General features: G+C 44.6%; 1 protein-coding gene across 1 annotated transcript; it reads right to left on the minus strand.

Moving 5' to 3' along the window:
• Positions 1-2704: 2704 nt before the first annotated feature.
• ANKS4B (ankyrin repeat and sterile alpha motif domain containing 4B) lies at positions 2705-15423 on the minus strand. Its single transcript, XM_080981886.1, has 2 exons — positions 14919-15423; positions 2705-5003 (listed from the first exon to the last, which is right to left on the minus strand). Exons 1-2 carry the CDS (start codon positions 15080-15082, stop codon positions 3920-3922), a joined length of 1248 nt encoding a protein of 415 aa, XP_080838012.1. The 5' UTR covers positions 15083-15423; the 3' UTR covers positions 2705-3919.
• Between the last annotated feature and the right edge of the window lie 267 nt (positions 15424-15690).

The following is a 15690-nucleotide window of genomic DNA, read 5'->3' on the forward strand; positions in this document are numbered from 1 at the left end:
TAAAATTTCAGACCCAGCTTGACTTTTATTTCCCATGTGTGCATGGAGTGTCTTTTAGCCAACCTGATCTTTACAGCCTTACTAACAGCCTGAAGAAGCCAACTGATCTCAAACAACAATGTTATGTTGATGCAGATATGCTCTAGTGGCTGGTGGGAAGTGGTAGCTGCTGAAGAATGCCAGTTGCCTACTAGGGGCTCAAGCATATGGCTGGGTGGCAAGAGAGTGGTTACCCCTGACAGTGATGGGAGATCTGGTGCCTGTCAGATGTTGCTGGACTCCAACGCCAATCAGTCCAGCCAGCATGGGTAATGGTCAGGGGTGAAGCGAATTGTTGTTTGGCAACAACTGGAGGACAGTGGGCTTCCAGTCATGGAGTTCACTTCATCAAACCTGGAGGGCATAATCTCTGACCAATCAATGGATACAAGCAAGTAAATGAAGTCAAGGTCTAAATCAGTGATGGCCAAACTTGGCCCTCCAGCTGTTTCGGGACTACAATTACCATCATCCCTAGCTAACAGGACCAGCGGTCAGGGATGATGGGAATTGTAGTCCCAAAACAGCTGGAGGACCAAGTTTGGCCATCACTGGAAATGAACACTATTTCTATCATGTAGGTCTATAGGAATTTGAAAACTTTGAAAAAAAAGAAAAGGTCTATGCCTGGTAGCCAATAGAATGTACACCAACACCCCCCCAAAAAAAACCCCTTTATTTACTTCACAACATTACAATGCAAACTCAGTATGTAATATCACTAAATTGTAACATACTGGCTATGCAGACTAAATTTGTCTCTCAAATACTAGTTACCCCGCAGCAATGAACAAAGGCAGGTTATTCAAAATACATCTCTTGTAACTGTCTTTCATCATCTGGACTTCAAGTTTGTCCCTTTGCATTTGATTGCATTCCAGAGACCTTGACTTTATTCATTCGTTTGTACACTTCATCACACCTAAGGCTGATCACCTTGCCTTCCTCCTCCTGGGGCTTCTGGGCTACAGCCAACTTGCAGAAGACCTGCAGATCAGGTGTAGAGCATATGCTCAGCATGTAGAAGGCTCCATATTAAGTTCTTGGCTCACCTGGCTACTATATCTGAGGCAGCAGAGCTGGGAGAAGCTTCTGCCCGAGTCCAGGGGTCCAATTACCAGAGTCCTGGCCCAGATACCTTTTGTGACAGCTGTCTTAGCTATTGTTTCAAAAGGCTATATGGGCCTGAGAACTCATCCCCACGGCTCCCTGCCTCTATGTCCCTCTGTACGGTAATTTTATACTTGCTGAAGAAGGCAGTCTGGCCTCCATCTTTGCAATGCTTTGTTTTCTGAGGTTGTCTGTTGTGATCCCAGGGTCTGACTCTCCATCTTTGGGGAGACCCTGTTAAGTGAAGAGACTTCTGTCATCAGAGACGGTGCCAGCCATCCAGCCTGAGGTACAGCTCTACTTAACACTCAGTTTGAGGCTGCTTGTTGCTGAAGCAACATTTGAGCCTTGCTGCTGTGAGTCTCCAGCTTGAATTCCTCATGGAGCTGTCCAAGGTGATATCTGCAACCAGAACTTCCGTGCTCTCTTGGGCTACATACACACTATACATTTAAAGCATCTGTCTTCCTCCCAAAGAATCACGAGAACTGTTGCTTGCTAAGAGTCCTGGGAATTGTAACTGAGGAGCAAACTACAACTCCCAGGATTCTTTAAGGGGAAGCCAGGCGCTTTAAATGCATTACATGTATGGTAGGGATGTGTCTTTGTTTTCCTTTGTCTTACCTTTTTTTGCATCACCAGAAGCAAGTATCTGTTTGTTTGCTTCTGCTTTGCATTGCTGGAAGCAGGACTCTGCCCTGCTTTGCCTTTTCTGCTTACCCATACCTGGAACATTTACAGTGGATGCTCAGGTTGCGTGATCTGTGTGGGATGTACGTTCGCAACCCATGTCTGCGCATGCGCGGGTTGCGATTCGGCGCTTCTGAGCATGCGCAAAGCACGATTTAGCGCTTCTGCGCATGCACAACTGCCGAAACCCAGAAGTAACCCGTTCTGGTACTTCCGGGTTTCGGCAGTCCGCAACCCAAAAAACCTGAAGCGGCTGTAACCCGAGGTATGACTGTACTGTGATCTCACACCTGTTAGAATACTTCTGCTGCTGAAGACATCACTTGGACCAGAACATCAATCCTTTGCCACTCACCTTCAGTGCTTGAATTAAACGGGGGCAGTGGGGGCCTATGTTCAGCAGTGAAGCAAGCCGATCAGGCGCCATGGGTGGTGGGCATGCCCTGTGCCCAGGGGCGGGGCCTCCAAGGAGTCTGCCTGCCTCCTCCCACTCAGCTGCCCTACAGCTGAGGGGGAGGTGGCGGGTGAACCGTTTGGGGCAGTGCAGAGCCTATGGGTGCTCAAACCACCACGTCACTCCCAGGAGAGAAGCGTGGCTCGGGTGTGCTGCAGGCCCTGTGGTGAGTGCCGCCCGCCATTTTGTCACCCCCTCAGTGCTGACCCCCAGGGCGGCCTGCCCCCCCTTCCTCCGCCCCTGCCTGTGTTTTTGACTAAAATTAAGAAGTGTCCTGGAGGGGGGTCTGTGGATTTCATTAAGCCTCCCTCCCTCCCCAATAATCAGAGCAACACCTGAGACCTCTGAGTGTTGATAGCATCGGAGTAAACAGACCAACTAGACAGACCAAATGACTTAGTATAAGGCAGCTTTCTAACTTCCAATTTTATTTGCCTGATATAAATCAGCGGTGGTTTCACCATCTTAAATATACTGCATGAGAACAAAGGCTGGTTATTACAGTGGCTGTCACATGGAATGACATCTCATTTTCATGTACTGGGAAGATATATGCTTGCTTTGTTTTAAAATGGGCTTCCCTAGGGAAGCTGTGCGCACTTGCTCAAAGAAGCAAATAACCTGAAACCTGCCAGCACACATCAATCAACCTACCTTTACCCTCTCTGTGTTGACTGAAATTATTTTAGCGACTGCATGGATGGTGTCATTTTAGAGTTTCATCACTAGGATTTGGAGAATACATAGATGTGCATGTTAACAAACACATTCACATTAGAATAGTCTGCATGGGAATGTGAGGACCCACCTGCACTAGACATTTAAAACAGTATCATACCACTTGAAACCGTCATGGCTTCCCCCAAATAATTATGGGGAGTGTAATCTGTTAAGTTAACAGCTGTTAGAAGACCCCCCCTTCCTCTCACAGAGCTACAATTCCCTGATTTCCCTTGGAAGAAAGACTGAGTGTTAAACCACTCTGGAACTTGTACCACAAACATTCCTCTTCTCCCAGGCCTTTGGCTAATTAAACAATCTACAACCTTTTATTTTTGTTTGTTACTATGCTATGTAGCTTTGTGTTTTTGTGTTGTAAACCACCCTCTGATCCTCGGATGAAGGGCAGCATAGAAATTTAATAAATAATAATATTAGCAATAATAATATGGGGTTCATTCGCATATATGACCTCCTTCTGCTCCTGTCTCTTCATGTGACGCTTTTCCATATAAAGATCACCTGTAGAAACCTTAATTGCTATTATGATCATGGAAGTGGCGGTACTCTGTCCCCTTGTAGAAACCAGTCCTATGCATGTATCTGAGCCACTAAAACAATCACCATGCAGACCGCAGTTGAACCTATTAAGTTGCACCACGGCTTCAAAAAGCTCAAATCCCCTGCTGTCTAGAATCTAAACACATTGAATGAGGAAGCTGTGTCCCTTCAAACTGTTGCTGGACTGCAACTCACTGGCCATGCTGAAGGGAGTTTGAGTCCAACAGATGAATGGTTACTGGTTCCTCATCCCTGATCTAACACCCTGCAGGGTGCAATCACATTGCAACAGCTGCACCCTGTAGCGGTTTTGGTGGAGCTATTGCAACACAGGAGCTTCATGGTTTATAACTGTGTATCCCCAGCCTTGCCTGGGTTTGCTAGAGCCTGCATTCGTCTGTCAACTGCATGAAGGATTTTCTTCCTTGGGCCTAGCTGCATCTGAATGCTCCGCAGGTCTTCATCCGAGCAAAGCACGAGGGCCTCTAAATCAATGTTTTCCCTCATCAAGATGGGAAGGAATTCGTTCAGGTTCTGGGACGCCAAAAACACCTCCAGGGGGGTGGTCTCCACTTTCTCATCATCCCACCTGATTTCCTCTTCGATCCAAGATTCTTCCGGATTGTTCTCCGCATCTGCGTCACCACCATCATCTTCAGGCTCTTTGAACTGAAGCAACTCATCGGGCATTTTGAAGCTGATGCCTTCTTTCTCAAGCATCATCGCATCAAAGTTTTTGCCCATGGTGGGCAAGTTGTTTTTAAAGACAATGTTGCCAAGACCCGGCCGGTGGAAGATGGACCTTTGGCCCAGCTCGTCGTCATCTTCAGAAATGCCATTTTTTATTTGGAAGTCCTTGGTCAGGTCTTCCTCGTCTTCTTCATTGAACACATCCATCACGGCGGTTCGTCCGGCTGGGGTACCTCCCTCTTGGGGATTTGCTTCTTGACCATCGAGATTCTCCTCTTTCTTTTTCATCCTTCGCGTGAAGGTGTCTTTCATCTTTTGGGGCAGCGTGCCCAGTGAAGTGGATGCAAAGAAACTGGAGACTTTCGTCCTCGTGGCTGTCCCCCTCTTTGAAGGCATGGATCCTTTGCTGAAATTCCTGGCCATTTCATGTTGATGTTTCTCCTGACGCAGTTCGCATTCCTGGATTTGCCTTTCTGCATTGCGCCGAGCCTGGGTCTTGAGCTGAGAGACTCTCTTGGGATTCTTGAGGTTCTGCTCAGTAGCGGCAGCATCCAGGATCCTGACACATTCGTATTGGTTCCTGCTGGCAGCCACGTCCAGAGGAGAACGCATGTCATTATCCAGGGCGAAGATATTGGCGCCAAAATTGATTAAGAATGTTATGCAATGGACGTGGCCATTCGCGGCAGCGTGGTGGAGGGGAGTGTTCCCCCAGATGTCACACTTATCTGGGTTACCTCTGGAAAGAAACAAAACATGAAGGACTCAGACAATTGAACTCAACTCTGGAGTTTTCCAAAGGCAACATGATAAGGTAGAATGGATGGTACTATTTCAAACTATAGCTGGGAGCACCATTTTTGAATTCTTCCCTGCAAGGCGAAAATTAGTACACCTAAGAGACAGCTTCTAGGCCAGCACATTCCTAGCTGAACTACTTTTCTAAGTGTGGGGAATTTTTGCCACTTTATTCCCATTTTATTTTGTTGCAGAGCTGAAATTCCCAGAGTTTCCTGGGAAGAGGGCTGGTTAAACCATTCCGGTCATTGCTTGGGAACAGCCCAGAAATATTTTGAAATAAAATTTTGAATATCTAGTTCAACACTACAATCAGCAGGTTCAACTCTACAATCACTGAGGGTTGTGTGGTTGTCATTGACTTGTGACAAGGCCTTTTTGGTGGTGGTTCCCTGTTTGTGAAATGCCCACCCTGGTGAGAGGAGTCTTGCTACTGACTTTCAGGAGGAAGGGAAAAGCATTCCTGTTTGCCCAGGCATTTGATGGCTGAAGATGATTGATCCTGAGAACCCTGAGATCACAGGGTGACCAAATGTTTTTAACTCCTTTTAGAATGTTTTGACTGTAACTCTTTCAGCTGTTTCTAGAATGCTTGTTTTTAAAGTAGTTTTGCTGTGGATGTGTTTGCTCCTTGAAGAGGAAGGGCAAGCTATACATTCAATTACAATCTCTGTTTCCCCGACTTTGGCAATGTGGGCAACCTTATCTGCAGGTTTCCCTCTCTGAATATAAATTGTTGAGACTTACATTCAGTGGCTGTATCCATGGCAGCCTCTTGTAAATTCAGTAAGAGGAAGCACATCCTGGCTCTATATACTTAACTTTAATGCTTTGCTACTGAATTCTGATAGAACTCATCTATTTCCCCCAAGGCCTTTGTTCTCCCAACTGTATTTGCTCTTGAGAAGTTTTTCAAACATTTGCACAGAAGGCATTACTTGTCTTTAACTGGAGCTGAATATACACCACATATTCAGAGCGTATCCCAGACCCCTCAACTGTCCCGATAAAATCAGAACGTCCCGTTTTGGGGTGCCACAGCAAAAGTAGTTTCTTTCCCAAATAGGTTTTATCTTAATAGCAAACACAATAAATAAAGAGTTCACTTGTAATACATCAGTGCTTCAGTGCTCATTTCTTCTCTTTCCAAAATAGATTTTATCTTGAACAATTGCAAACACAGTAACAGAGAGTCCACTTGTGATATACCAGTGATTCCATGTTCGGACGTCATTCCGGTAATCCAATGTTTTGTTGCTAAAGAGCTTAGTCATCAAACCTTGTAGTAAATAATATACAATATGTAATATGTATATTACATATGTAGTAAATAATATACAATATGTAAACAACTTAAAGCAGGGGTATATCTATCCCCATCGGCATGTTTCCTTCGGGAGGAGCATAAAAAGAGGATGATGTCCTTCAGTTTGTTAAAGGAGGTTTAACAAACTAAAGGACATCATCCTCTTTCTGTTTTGGGAAAGAAACTACTATTGCCATTTTTATGGATGTTTATTGTTTGTTTACATATAGTTGCCTTGGTGATATTATCTTGTGTCAATTGCAGTAGTCATTGTATCACCATCCTGTTCATTGTTTTAATGTAAATACTCAGGCAGGCAGGCAGGCAGGCAGCATCAGTAAATACTGTTTGTCCCAAAGCTTCAGCTCTCTGCCTATCCTCAGCCTGGCTCAAAATGATTCCCTGTGCTTTACACAAACACACTGGTCCGAAACATCCTCTGCTTGGATGCAGGGGAAGATCTCCCCCTTGTCAGGAATTTTCCAGTCATTCAAAAGGCAGCTATTGATAGCAATCTGACAATCTTCTGGACAAAGGAGACACGTGCAACTATTTGGGTAAACTCCTGTCTGACTGCTTTAGCAGACTTTTGCCCAGACCCCAATCTTGCAATCATACAATTACAGAGTCACCGAACTGGAAAGAACACTCAATGCCATCACATCTACCTTTCCTAGCTCGCCACAGGGGATTGCATCCTGCCAAGTTCTGCTCAGTGCAAGCCGCTTATATTAATGGGCCTCGGTTGGTCATTCTCATTCATTTTAATGGGTTTCTCTGAGTAGAATTTAGTGGGATGCCACCTATAATTGGGGGTCAGGCAACATAGGTATACTAGTTTAACTGTCCTTCCTTCTTATGGGGTGGTGTTATTGGTTTGTTTTGCTTTTGTTCTTGATTTTAGAATGCATTTTGTGTTTATGTTCTGGAACCATAGTGTGCAAGTTAAGTGCTAATTTCAGTGTTATTTGCTTCTAAAAAAACCCACCCCACCTGCAAATAATATGGAAATGGTTGCTAAACGTGTGCAGGTATTCCACTATAGTTTCGGAAGTGCCTTTTATGTTGCGTTTGTGCTCAAATATAATGAGCACAAGTTTTTTGTGCTTAAATGTAAATGTAATGTGGAATTAACAGGGAAAGGTTGTGAAAGTGCCATGTGGATGCAGCCTAAGCAACTCAGGGCAAAGTACATCGCTATTGCAATACAATAAAATACAATTCAAGAAACAGAAGCAATAAAAATGCAATTGCAAATCACCTAGCACAGAGAACTGCAGTTGCTACAACAGGCAGAAAAATGATTAAGTGCTCCACCAAAACTCTCAACAACGTTCAAGTGCTCTGTAGAGGAAAGCAGTTTGGGAATTGCTGAACTAAATCGTTTTAAGATGACTGATCTTGTGTAAGGCATCAGAGACACAGTCACACTTAACTGGGAAGAAAGTTTCATAGAACTCAGTGGGATTAACTTCTGAGTAGATTTATACTGGATCATGTTGTAAGCTACAAATATCACAACCCATGGTTTGGATCTTGCTTCTGCTGTGAACTCACTAGGCAAGCCACTCTCTGAGCAATATGGGTGACAATAATACTACCTGACAGGGTTGTTGTAAACTAGATAATGCACATGAAGCATGTGAACACTTGAAAGCACTACACAGATGCTAAGTATTATTGCTAATTACCTTTGATTGCTTTGTATCCAGACATAGGGCTACTATATAGCTTCTCATGAGTTTACCCATAACTGGGTTAAGCTAAACTGTTAAAATCTCATTTTACACCTATTGACGTCAGTGAAATTAAGGGCCTGTCTGTGCAAATAGGTTTCCCTGCAGACCGGGTCACAGTGATTCAATGTTCTCCAACATAAGCTGCAGGGCATCTGTTGTCTTATACCAAAGGGTTTTATATAAAATCCAGACCAGGCACAAACTTATATTGAGTTTGTCTCTTAGATACAGTAATTTAATGTGATCAGTCACAAGTCAGGAAGATGACCCATTTTATAAATGATAGTTTCGCTCGTTGAGATTTAGGATTTGCCTTTGTGATGGAGAACAAAGAATTTAGGCTTTGGGGGTGCCAGATTCCCCATAATTCCTGGATTTAGTAAGTGTTAAAATTTAATCAAGCCCCCAGAATCCCCAGCTCCAGCTGGGATTCAATTGCCGGAACAGCCAGGTCAGCATGAAAATGGCCACTAAGTATGAGTCACTAATTTAACAAAAGCATGGTGATAAGACATTAAGAAAGCAGGGACTGTGCGTCGGATGGCTCTAGGGAGAGTAATGGCTGATTTCTGCTGGCATCCAAGACTGTGGCCATGGAAGAAGCAAAACCTTCTTGGCGTGTTAATGCTGTGAGCCCCTCCATCATAGGCTCAGGTTGTATGTGTGTGTGTGTGTGTGTGTGTGTGTATATATATATATATATATATATATGGTAAAGGGACCCATAACCATTAGGTCCAGTCGTGGCCGACTCTGGGGTTGCGGCACTCATCTCGCTTTATTGGCTGAGGGAGCCGGCGTACAGCTTCCAGGTCATGTGGCCAGCATGACTAAGCTGCTTCTGGCAAACCAGAGCAGCGCACGGAAACGCCGTTTACCTTCCCGCCGGAGCGGTATCTATCTATCTACTTGCACTTTTTACGTGCTTTTGAACTGCTAGGTTGGCAGGAGCAGGGACCGAGCAACAGGAGCTCACCCCGTCGTGGGGATTTGAACCACCGACCTTCTGATCGGCAAGTCCTGGGCTCTGTGGTTTAACCCACAGCTCCACCCGCGTCCCTATATATATATATATATATATATATGCAAATAACATACATCCTAAAGACAGCACAGTCTCCGCTGTACCTCATTTCCAAAAGGAAACACGAGCCGTGGGTGAACGCCTGGAGCCCCTGGAATCTTGCACTGCTCAGAGATTGGGGTGGCATGCAACATTATTTTGAAAATCTATCTCATTGCTGTCTACACTAAGGGCTCATCCAGACTTCCTTTTGTGCCACTTTTCTTAGGCTTTAAAGCTCCATGTCTGAGCAGTGGCTTTTTTTTTCCCCCCTGGGGTTTTCCCTTTTACCATTGAATAGGAGCAAATGCAATTGGGCTTTTGCTCTGACTCAGGGGCAAGATATGTGTTTTCCTGGGGAAAGCACTGTGACCAAAACAAAAAACAAAACCACTCCAACACACAGCTTTAAAGCACAGAGTTGTGCCTGGAACGTGCTGTGCAAAAGGAAGTCTGGATGAGAGCTGAGTTACAGTGGCTCTCCAGGTTTTGAGGGAGTCTCTCCCAGCCCTACCTGGAGATGACAGGGACTGAACCTGGGACCTTCTGCATGCAAAGTAAATGCTCTGCCACTTGGCGATGGCCTTTCCTCAAAATGTCATTTTGCACTGAGGAGTGGATTCCAATTCCTGCTGCTCTCCAATGGACCACTTGACATTTACTGACCACGTCATGCTCTTTCTGCCTGTTGCAGTCATTGTAATGCACTGTGCTAGACGCTACATGGTTTTTAACTGCATTTTAACAGGTTCACCATGGACCACCTGAATGATGTTTGCAGACCACTGGTGGTCCATAGAGCACAGTTTGGGAATCCCTGGCATAGGGGAACATTTCATCATGTGACATCCCACCCAACCCAGGTCAGTTCAAAGTGGTATAGCCCAAGCAGGCTATATAGATTGAACACCTCGGTAATGACAAGCCTTGGTTCCTTTTTTCATTAGTGAAGTCTGTGGAGTGATAATTCATTTTACTAGGCTGTAAATTTAGGATAAGCAATTGTACTGTTTAAAGGTTGCTTTTATTGGCAATAAAACATATCATATGAAAGAGCAAGCCACACCCAAAAGCCAGGAACTAAGAAATGCTTTATCTTCCTATACTTGAAATTTGCCTTCTGTTCTAACACTCTAAGCCAGCAGTGAGGAATTGAGGGCCACATTCTGTTCTGAACAACTTTCTGAGGGCCAACATGCCACTGAGCTTTTACTGATAAGCATAACAGGAGTTGGACTTCCTGGGATTTGTATTGTGCTCCTAATGTCATCTGCCTAGGAACTCTGCTGGGAAGGAGACAAGTTCCCTTCCCGTATAAAAAAGAGAGGAACTCAACCTATTAGAAGCTTATTTTTTATCTGAACCTGATGCTGTAGAGTATGTTTTTCTGTAAGTATACCTGCTTTCCATCGGAGAATTTGGAGTTCTCTTTTTCTGAGACTCTCCAGTGATCACTGATTGTATGTGCACAAATAAAGCTTACATGCAGCTGAAGAAATATTTTCCTGCATGCATTTTAAAATGCACAACAGCACTGACAGGTGGGTTCAGAGGCAAAAATCAGGTGGATCTACACATGTGAGGGCATACCATACATTTAAAGCACATTCAACACACAAGATTCTTCCCCCCAAAAATCTTGGGAACTGAATTTTGTCAGAGGGGCTGGGAACTGGAGCTCTGCGAGAGCAAAACTACATTTCTACATTTCTACATCCCCGGAGGAGGGATCATGTGCTTTAAATGTGCACCTGATGTCCTTTAAATGGATCTGACGTTGCTTTTGCATTGTGAACTGCATTGCGGATGAGCAAGAGTCATATTTCTAACCAGGCAAGCAAGAGGCGCTGTTACAATTCAAGGGCACATTCCAGCCCTACAAAATTACGTCAGGAGGACGCAAAGCAGGACAAGTGAGGCTTGTGGTTGGTTGGGGAAGTTGGGGCCTGAGGACAGTCCCAAGTGCTAGACAGAGGGGTACATTTGTCCCCAGTGGGCTGTCAAATTTCAGTGACACCCTGTGCAACACTAAAATTTGGTGCCTGCCACATCTCATGCTCTGTTCTACACTTCACTGTTGTGGCGCCCCCTCAGCACAACACCCCCTGCAGCTGAACCAGTCACACTACCCTAAAACTGCCTCTATTGCCTCCTAGGCTTGAGCCACCTTCGCTTTATGGATTATTTCAGCATAGCTCATATCTGTCTTTTATTCTACACAGACCCCCCCCCAGTACTACGGCCCCCAGTCAATATCCTTATTGGATTTGAAATTGTTTTTATATATGTAACTTTTTAATCTGTTTTTGTATGTGTAACAGTTTTTACCTGTTTCATATATGCAATTGTTTCATACACGTTTTTATTGGGTTGTGAAATCGCTTTGAGATGCCTCATAGGAGGCAATTCATAAATGAAATAAATAACAATAATGTATTTTAAAAACTGGGGCTAACACATAAAAAGGAAGCTGGGGGGTTCCTTTCTTGGTGATGCAGCAATAAAACTGCTAGCACATTTGCAAAGCTAAGCAGGGTCTGGTATGGTTTCAAATTGGATGGGAGACCATGTGTTGAGATTCCTGCATTGTTGGGGGTTGGACTACATGACCCTTGGGGTCCACGCCAACTCATACTATCATTTCCTCCTTGTTGAGACTTATCCTCCTCATTGGGCCCGTTGAACAATTCAACATGTGTCCAAAAATCCACATTCATCTCCCCCGTTCAGTCAGCCCTTCATTGTGGAAGTTCAAGAGAGCAGTTCAACGCACTGACGCAGATTCCCACCCAAGCAGACTGAAAGAGATGAATACAGACTGCAAAGCAGTGGTTGAGGTACCTTTGTGTGAATCTAATTAGAAGAAGATTGCTTCTTAACTGGATTTCGATCACCTACGTCTTCCACAAACGCATGTCAGTGCTAAAGGCATTATTGCAGGTATTCTCTCTCTCTCTCTCTCTATATATATATATAAAATAAGCCTGGTTCAATTCTGTTCAATCCATTTCTAAGTCTACAAGCAATTTTGAGTCTACAGAAATTATTGTCTTCCTTGTTCTGAATTCTTTGGGCTGGAAACCTCTGAGTTAAACAGGTTTCCTTGTTGGGAGCATTCCTTCTAGTGTTCGGGAAGAAGGCTCACCACATACACCCCACTTTCTCCTAGCCATGGTTCTGGTGTGGCCCAGGATAGCTCAGTTGGTTACAGCTTGGTGCTGATAATGGTAAGGTCACAGGTTTGATCCCCGTATGGTTGCAGATTCCTGCATTGCAGAGGATTGGACTAGATGAAGCATAGAAGTCCTTTCCAACTCTATGATTCTAGGAACCTGCCTTTCTGAGTCAGGTCATGGGACCATCTAGCAGAGTTTTGTCTACATAGACTGTGCGCAGGGTTCTCCAGGGTTCCAGGTAGGGTTCAACTCGTACAACAAAACAACACCACCACAAACTGGCTTATAAGTATAAAACCAAATTTCCTAGAATAATAGCTAGAATAGAGATATATATTCATTCAAACAACAAACATACTAAGGTGCCATGTGCAAGACAAAGTCTGGAGATACTGTAAACATGGAGTGGATAAATGTACAACTCTACCTTAACAAGTTACATGTACAGTAAATGTTATACAGACTGGATAAATGAACCGTTCAACAAGTAGTATCTCCAGGCTTTGTCTTACACATGGCACCTTAGTATGTTTGTTGTTTGAGTGGTTACAAGTCTATCTCTATTCTAGCTATTATTCTAGTAAATTTGGTTTTATACTTATAAGCCAGTTTGTGGTGTTGTTGTTTTGTTGTATTAGTATTACTGCCACCACATTTGATACTTTGTGTATATACTTTAGGGTTCAACTGGTGTCAGAGACATGGCTGGCAGAGAGCAGTCTGCAGAAGGGGAGGAAGAGGCAGAGGAAAACAGGAACTTGATTCTTTCACACAACAAAAGTGAGAGAAGCCCTTCTCGCTCTGGAATGATGCCTGTAAGTTTCCGCAGCAGCCCAGAGATGCAGGAGCAGGAGGCAGGTGGTAGGAGCGGGTTGGATTCAGCTCCAGAGGAGGAGGAATTGGCTGCACCTGAGTCTCCAAGAAGTAGGAGGCAGAGCAAGCAATTAGAACAAAAGAAGACCAGCAGGAAGCGGAGGAGGACCATGGAGTATACCTGGCCTTAGAAGGAGCTAGAAGCCAGTCGACTGACTCCGACAGTGAGGAATGAGCTGTGGGAGCTCAAACTGCTGAAAGCTTGTTATTGCTAAATATTCCTCAATTAGTAAAACTGCCAGCATTGCGTGTCTTGTGTAACAGAAGTGCTAAACCTGACAACTGGGGAACTGCACCAGAGACCTTCTGGATGCAAAGCAGATGCCTTACCACTGAGCTTTGGCCCTTTCTTCTAGCCTTCTTCAGTATTTCTGCATGCACCCTGGCTCTACAAAATGATGCCCTCTTTCCTCAAGGGTCAGAATGGTTAGGCATGTGTTGAGTGCCCACACCCCTGCAGGAAGTCCACCAAGAACCTGGGACCTGCTCTGGTTATTGTGGAGTTGGAAAAGGTTCAGGGAAAAAGGGCAAAATGATCAAGAGGTGGAGCGAATCCATCTACAAGCAAAGCTTACAGCGTTTGGGGCTTTTAAGCTTAGAGAAAAGGGGAATAAGAGGTGACCTGAAGGAAGCTTATAAAATTATGCATGAAATGGGAGAAAGTGGATGGAGAAAAGGTTTTCTCCCTATCTCCTAACCCCAGACTTCATGGACATCTCATGAAGCTGAACATTGGAAGATCCAGGACAGATGAACAGAAGTCCTTATTCACACAGTGACAAGTTAAACACAGAATTCAAACCCACAACTTGGATTGCTTTATAAGAGAATTAGAGAAATTAATGGAGCACACAAATATCAGTGGCCACTAGTCATGGTGGCTATGGTCTGCTTCCACGATCAGAAATAGTAATGCCTTTGAATACCAGCAAATGGAAACCACTGAAGGAGGGAGTGTTATTGACATCTGGTTGGCCACTGTGAGAACAGGATGCTGGACTCGATGGGTCATTGGCCTTACCCAGCAGGCTTTACTTAGGTTGCTGCTGTTATTATTTAATAAATGTATATCCCACCCTTCCTTCCAAAGGAGCCCACAGTGGCAAACATGTAAATGATGAAAGAATACAATTAAACACTTCTAAAGACAGTTTACCTTCTAAAAGGATCACCAGCTCTCAGAACTGATAATTCCAAGGTTGCCAAGAATCTTTCATCCATCAAATGCCTGGGTAAACAGGATTTTTTAAAAAAAGAAATTCCCCCTAGAAGTGCTTAATGAGGGAAACAGACACACCTCAGCAGAGAGGGCATTCCACAAATGAGGAACCACCACTAAAAAGGCTCTGCCATGACTTCCACCACCAAGCAGGTAGCCCAAACTGACAGCACCACCAACAGGCTCCTTTATGTCTTAAACACAAGGCAAAAAGTTGTATCTAACTAGGTTCGACTCACACTAGAATCACTGAAATCAAGGCCCATTAATTTCAATAGGTCTGCTCTGTGTAGGACTAGCATGGGATACAACTTCAGGGTGGGGTTTCTTTCTTCCCCTCCTCATCCCCTGAAATCTGATCAGCTCTAAAACAAAGAACCTATTGCCTGTTATCCCATCCCTCTCCCTGCAGGTTTTAGGATTTTAAAATACAAACAAACCACACACATTGTGGCATCTATCAAAGCCTGCTGAATTTACCCTCTTCGGCAGATTACTTCCATAGCCTCCAGGTTGCCATGGTAAGCCACCAGCAAGGTCGGTGTCATCCCATCCGCGTCTGAGGTGTTCAGGTCTTTTCTGGTGGCTTCTCTGAGTAGGTCCAGATTGCCGTCAGCAGCTGCCTGGTGGTACCGGGTGGACATCTTCCCCGCTGGTAGGATCCGTCTGAGGCAGAATCCCCCTCACACAGTGTAGCCGTTGGATTCAATGGCTGAATGCTTCCGGAAACACAGCTAGTTAATTAGTAGCCGCAGGCAGCAGGGCAGCAAGATAAAAAAATGAGGAAGCAAAGGTCACTCCTGTTTGCACTGTTCTTGAAAATGTCATCTCCTCAGTCATAACCTTGAGGGACGTTCACTGTAGTTCTCACAATGCCCAAATGCCTGTGCAGAGTAAGGGCACCCCATCCAACTCCATTTTCTTCAGCGTTTGACAAGGGGGAAACAGGCCTATTTGTGTTATAAATGAAGGCCTCTCCTAACAAAGGAAGCTGCCTTATACTGAGGCTACGTACATCCACACAGCATATTTAAAGCGGTATTACTGTATACCACTTTAAATGCTCACGGCTTCCCCCAAAGTTGTGAGGAGACTCCTGCTCCCCTCCCAGAGTTACAGTTCTCTGAGTGGTTCAACAGTACAGTGGTACCTCAGGTTAAGAACTTAATTCATTCTGGAGGGCCATTCTTAACCTGAAACTGTTCTTAACCTGAAGCACCACTTTAGCTAATGGGGCCTCCCGCTGCCGCCG

This window comes from Podarcis pityusensis (assembly GCF_964106645.2).
Source record: "Podarcis pityusensis genome assembly, chromosome: 14".
In the NCBI taxonomy this organism is placed as follows: domain Eukaryota; kingdom Metazoa; phylum Chordata; class Lepidosauria; order Squamata; family Lacertidae; genus Podarcis; species Podarcis pityusensis.

What these genes read in the sequence shown, in the direction of transcription:
- ANKS4B (XM_080981886.1), bottom strand. Translation starts at nt 15,082, where the DNA reads ATGTCCACCCGGTACCACCAGGCAGCTGCTGACGGCAATCTGGACCTA. An exon ending in GAAGTAATCTGCCGAAGAGG is followed by an intron (nt 5,004 to 14,918) that starts GTAAATTCAGCA and finishes GTTTCTTTCCAG; the next exon opens with AGGTAACCCAGATAAGTGTG.